The sequence below is a fragment of the Topomyia yanbarensis genome, unplaced genomic scaffold (genome assembly GCF_030247195.1).
Source record: "Topomyia yanbarensis strain Yona2022 unplaced genomic scaffold, ASM3024719v1 HiC_scaffold_284, whole genome shotgun sequence".
Taxonomy (NCBI): domain Eukaryota; kingdom Metazoa; phylum Arthropoda; class Insecta; order Diptera; family Culicidae; genus Topomyia; species Topomyia yanbarensis.
The window spans coordinates 11,632-17,421 of record NW_026683475.1 but is presented as its reverse complement, the minus strand read 5'-3'; the positions used below and the strand labels follow the sequence as shown (position 1 = coordinate 17,421).

The following is a 5,790-nucleotide window of genomic DNA, read 5'->3' as shown; positions in this document are numbered from 1 at the left end:
AATCCGATGCTACTGTTCGAGTTGGTAGAGAAGCTTCCAGCACATATGAAACTGGACTGGTCGCTATACAAGCAGCGCTGCGGGGAAGTGAACCTGCGTTCTTTCTCGCAGTATATGCAGACGCTCGTGCGAGCGGCATCCGACGTGACCGTGAACTACGATCCTAGGCCGCAACCTGTACAGCAGCAGCGAATAGTGAAGGAGAAGAACGGAAAGGACAAAAACTTCTGCGGAACTCACTCAATGGAGGATTCTTCTTTGATGGCGACGAACAAAGAAGCATCTGGCGTTACGATGCGCCCATCAAGCCCAGCGTGTTTCATTTGCAAAAACTCGGGGCATCGGGTAAAAGACTGCTCAGAGTTCGACAAGAAAACGGTCGATGAACGCTGGGAGACAATACAGAAACTCGGCTTGTGTCGGCTCTGTCTTGGAGCACACGGAAGGCGCCCCTGCAAGAATCGCAAGCAATGCGATATCGACGGATGTCAACGGCGTCACCACCCTTTGCTGCACTCCAAACGGGACACAAATGAAGCCCAGCAGGCCAGGGAAAACGGAAAGACGCCAGGAAATGGCTGTAAGAAGTTTGGGAACGACGGAAATTCGGCGAAGAATGGGTCCAGGCAAGAATCGAGTGAAGCTAAGACAAGTAGTTCCAAAGCGGTCACCAACCATCATTCCGCTGAGAAGACTACGCTTTTTCGTATTATTCCAGTGACTTTGTATGGGAACAATCGATCTGTGTCCGTGTATGCTTTCTTGGACGACGGCTCGGAGAGAACGCTGATTGACGAAGAGTTGGTAAAGGACCTTGGGGTTGTAGGAGATCCGCAACCATTGTGCTTGCAGTGGACGGCGAACGTGAAGAGGTCAGAAGCTAATTCTCAACGGGTCGCATTGGAAATAGCAGGACGGTCAGGGGCATCCAAACATTCTTTGTCGGACGTGCGCACCGTAAGAAAGCTGGACTTACCACGACAATCCTTGCGGTACGCGGAACTCGCAGAAACCTTTCCGTACCTAAAGGGCCTACCGATCGATGATTACGATCAAGCGGTACCGCGCATCCTCATCGGAAACGACAACGCTCACGTTACATCGACACTCAAGCTACGAGATGGCCGACCGGGAGAGCCGATAGCAGCAAAATCACGTTTGGGATGGACGGTTTATGGATCCAACCAGGACAAGTCAGGGGATATCGTTCATAGTTTCCACATATGCGAGTCTGGGTATAATGGAAGTCGCCCATCCTGAGTCCGCGGAAACTCAACGAGCAAATCGGATCCTGATGGAAACTACTAAGCGGGTCGGACAGCGATTCGAAACTGGGCTTCTCTGGAAGTACGATAGCTTCGAGTTCCCGGACAGCTACCAGATGGCGGTTCGACGACTGCAGTGTTTGGAAAGGCGTATGCAGAGGGATTTACTCATCGGCGAAAGTGTGAGGAGACAGCTTTCTGAGTATCAAGCGAAAGGGTACATACACAAAGCGACCCGGAAGGAGCTCGATGATTCAGATCCACGGCGTACGTGGTACTTACCTTTAGGAGTGGTCATCAATCCCAAGAAGCCGTCCAAGGTTCGTATCTTCTGCGATGCAGCGGCCAAAGTGGATGGAGTCGCACTCAACACGATGCTGTTGAAAGGGCCGGATCTGCTAAATACGTTGCTCAATGTTCTATACGGATTCCGGGAGAAACGGGTCGCTCTGTGCGCGGATCTGAAGGAGATGTTTCACCAGATTCGGATTCGACGAGAAGATCGACATGCGCAACGACTGCTTTGGCGAGATGATCCTATACAAGCCCCCGATGTGTATTTGATGGACGTCGCAACGTTTGGTGCAACGTGTTCACCGTGTTCGGCACAATTCGTGAAGAATTTGAACGCTAAGGAGCATTCAAGACAGTATCCAGTTGCAGCCGACGCAATTATCCGGAAGCACTACGTGGATGACTACTTGGACAGCGCTGACGACGTTGACGAAGCGGTGAAGCTGGCACATGAAGTCAAACTGGTCCATTCTCTCGGCGGATTCCATCTGCGGAACTGGCTTTCAAATTCCACCGAGGTTCTCGCACGGGTCGGGGAGAGAGACCCAGTCACAGAAAAGTGTCTCCAGCTGGACAAGAACAGTTCAACCGAACGCGTGCTCGGGATGTACTGGAAGCCGGTCGACGATGTCTTCACGTTTACAACGACGCTAGCGGTGGGTGCGGAGCATCCAACTAAGCGCCAGGCACTGCGAGTAGTGATGAGCCCATTCGATCCGGCAGGATTGTTGTGTTTTTTCCTCATACACGGCAAGGTACTAATCCAGGAGCTGTGGAGGGCGAAGACGACATGGGATCAACTAATTCCGGAGGAGTTACTTGGGAAGTGGATGCGGTGGACGAGTTTGTTCAAACATCTGGACCAGATTAGCATTCCGCGTTGCTACTTTCCGCAACGTTCGGTGAAAGATATCTTGTCGCTGCAACTGCATATCTACGTGGATGCTAGCGAAGAAGCTTATGCGTGTGTCGCTTACTTTCGGGCGGTATTTCCGGATGGGATTTCTGTTGCGTTAGTCGGTGGGAAATCCAAGGTGGCTCCACTGAAGGCACACTCCATCCCACGGTTGGAGTTGATGGCAGCGGTAATCGGAGTACGCTTGATGAAGACCATCCTCACTGGGCACTCGCTCGTAGTCGAGAAGACAGTGTTATGGTGTGACTCTAAGACGGTGCTGGCTTGGATAAATTCAGATCATCGAAGATATCGCCAGTTCGTAGCTTGCCGAGTAGGTGAGATTTTGTCCAAGTCGGAGGCGAAGCAATGGCGTTGGATATCATCGAGAAAGAACGTCGCCGACGATGCGACAAAGTGGGGAAAAGGGCCGTGTTTGTCCTCAGGCGGCCGTTGGTTCCGTGGTGACAACGATTTATATTTGCCAGAAGATCAATGGACCATAGATGCAGATTCAGTCGGCGCGACGACCGATGAAGAGCTGAGGTCGTGTTTGGTGCACAAGGAGGTTATCGTACCGCCACAACTTGTGAGGTGGGAGCGATTCTCGAAACTGACGCATTTGTATCGATCGGTAGCACATGTTCATCGCTACGTACAAAATCTACGGCGAACGGTAAAACGAGAGACTCGACTGGACGGACCACTCACTCAAGAGGAATTAGCAACAGCCGAAACCACAATCTTTCGTTGGGTGCAGTGTGAGCAGTATCCGGACGAGGTGGCGACTTTGTCAGTAATGCGGGACAAGCAGCCAAAACAACAGGCGCGGCTGGAGAAAACCAGCAAAATATACAAACTGTCTCCGTACTTGGACGAAGCAGGTGTTATTCGTTCTGATGGAAGGATATCTGCTGCGACCGTCGCCGCGTTTGACACTAAGTTTCCAGTAATATTGCCGAAAGCCCATCCAGTGACTAGACTGCTGGTTGAATGGTACCACCAACGATTTCTTCACGCCAATGGCGAGACTGTCGTGAACGAAGTGAGACAGCGTTTCCACATATCGCAGCTGCGCCCGTTCGTGCGTAAGGTGGCTAAAGAGTGCGCCTTGTGTAAAGTCAAGAAGCCAAGTCTGGCGACACCCCGAATGGCTCCACTCCCGGCGGCCAGGTTGCAGGCGTACGTACGTCCATTTTCCTACGTAGGCGTCGACTATTTCGGGCCGATCGGCGTGCGGGTGAACCGAAGTATTGCAAAACGATGGGTAGCTCTGTTCACGTGTATGACCACACGAGCAATCCATCTCGAAGTCGCTCACACACTTTCAACGGAATCTTGCAAGATGGCGATCAGGCGTTTCATCGGACGCAGAGGAGCACCTGTGGAGATCCGCAGCGACAGGGGCACACATTTCGTGGGATCGAGCAACGAACTTAAGCAGGAGGTGGGCAAAATCGAGCGCCAGCTTGCCGAAACGTTCACCAACGCGAACACGAAATGGGTGTTTAACCCACCTGGATCACCTCACATGGGTGGCGCCTGGGAGCGTCTAGTGCGGTCGGTGAAAACCGCTCTTGCTGCAATGGAGTCTTCTCGAACGCCGAACGAAGAAACGCTGGCAACGTTGCTAGTGGAAACTGAGAGTGTGGTCAATTCGAGACCGCTAACATATATTCCTCTGGAGACGGCGCAACAGGAGGCTCTAACACCGAACCACTTTCTTCTAATGAGCTCGAGCGGCGTAACGCAGACTCCGAAGACGCTTACGGATCCAAGACAAGCCTGCAGGAACGACTGGAATCTATGCCGTACAATGGTAGATCAGTTTTGGCGCCGGTGGGTGCGGGAATATCTTCCTACCATCACACGTCGTACCAAGTGGTTTGAGGAGACGAAACCGATCGATGTAGGAGATTTGGTGATCATCGTGGAGGAGAAGATACGCAACGGATGGATTCGAGGACGTGTAGCCAAGGTCGTGGTGGGCCGAGATGGGCGAGTTCGCGATGCCGTGGTGCAGACTCCCGACGGAATGGTGCATCGACCTGTAGCAAAGCTGGCGCGGATCGACATAGAAAAGGTGGGGCTTCAGCCGGGAACAGCAGAAGGTAAAGCTGAACCGGAGATATCTAACCAGCCTTACGGGTCGGGGAGTGTTACGGTATGTCCCGCTGACCCCTTCCAACTCCACGGTGGACCACCTGTCGGTGGACAATTTTGATGTAGTGAGGATCATTTGAAATGGAAGGATAGGAAAAGGGAAGAAGGACCGTTTGAAATGGAAGGATAGAAAAAGGAAAAAAAAGGATCGTTTGAAATGGTAGGATAGAAAAACATAGACGTCACGTAGAGATGAGAGAAAGGTATAAGAAAAAAGAATAGATAGAAATTGTTGGAAGTTTAAGTAAATAGAACGTTGAATTCGTGAAGATATAAGCAAACATTTATTTCCGTAAGTAGATCCTATGGCAGCACGAATTTACATGAGTACAATTTCTGAATTAAAACCTAAACAGGTGCCGGAAGGCCAAGAAACGCACTCAACCGTTCGAATTGTGCACGATTGAGGTTAGGTGATACGTGACTTGCGTATTGCCCTGTAATCTAGCCGTAATTGTTGGGAATTAACGAGATACAATAATTGACCGATGTAAGTAAGCTTGAATATTACTCTAAGCATAATATTAATAAATTACATCAGCTTTTAGCTGATACCGTTTGGAATACATTCCTTAGGGTGTTGCTGAAAAGCCTCTTATTTAATCCACCCAACAGAGTCTGTGGTAAGTGCAGATATAAACATATACACTAGCAAATATGTGCACGCTGCTACTCGCCACTAGAGGGTTCTAAATCTTAAAAATGCTAGAGGCGTTTTGCGGGTTAGTATGTTTGATGTTGATTTGTTTGCAAATAAAGTTTATAGTGATTCCGGATATAATTATTCGTTATTTAATCATTTGACTAGTTATTTTCATTACATTAATTTACAGTTTGTTCAAAACTGTGATTAACAACAACAACAATAATTGTGTAACGATTTATGTTTCGCAAGTCTTCTGAACCTTTTCATAGCTCGAAATTTCATCAGTGGTTAATACGCATTCGTTCAAACCCAAAAATGCAATGACTACTGTGAACTGTCTCGTGCTGTATCGCTCACGTTATAGTGTAACAGGCTATTTTAGCCCTATTAGAAGGGTGCCGCCATATGCCATTAATTCCTCGGCCTTCAATCGATGGAATTCCTATAAATTATTCTAAATTTATTTCGCATTCTCAACGGAATGTGGTTGAAACACCTAATACCTTCCTTTTTGATCCCGCACGCAT

General features: G+C 49.4%; 1 protein-coding gene across 2 annotated transcripts; it reads left to right on the top strand.

Annotated features, from left to right (window-relative positions):
• Positions 1-2,053: 2,053 nt before the first annotated feature.
• LOC131695101 (uncharacterized) lies at positions 2,054-5,228 on the top strand. Of its 2 annotated transcripts, none has more exons than XM_058983629.1 (2): positions 2,054-5,107; positions 5,159-5,228. In XM_058983629.1, exon 1 carries the CDS (start codon positions 2,165-2,167, stop codon positions 4,676-4,678), a length of 2,514 nt encoding a protein of 837 aa, XP_058839612.1. In that variant the 5' UTR covers positions 2,054-2,164; the 3' UTR covers positions 4,679-5,107; positions 5,159-5,228. The 2 variants fall into 2 exon arrangements, with proteins under 2 accessions (XP_058839612.1, XP_058839611.1); XM_058983628.1 differs by having other exon boundaries at positions 2,054-4,909; positions 4,974-5,224.
• The last annotated feature ends 562 nt before the right edge of the window (positions 5,229-5,790 follow it).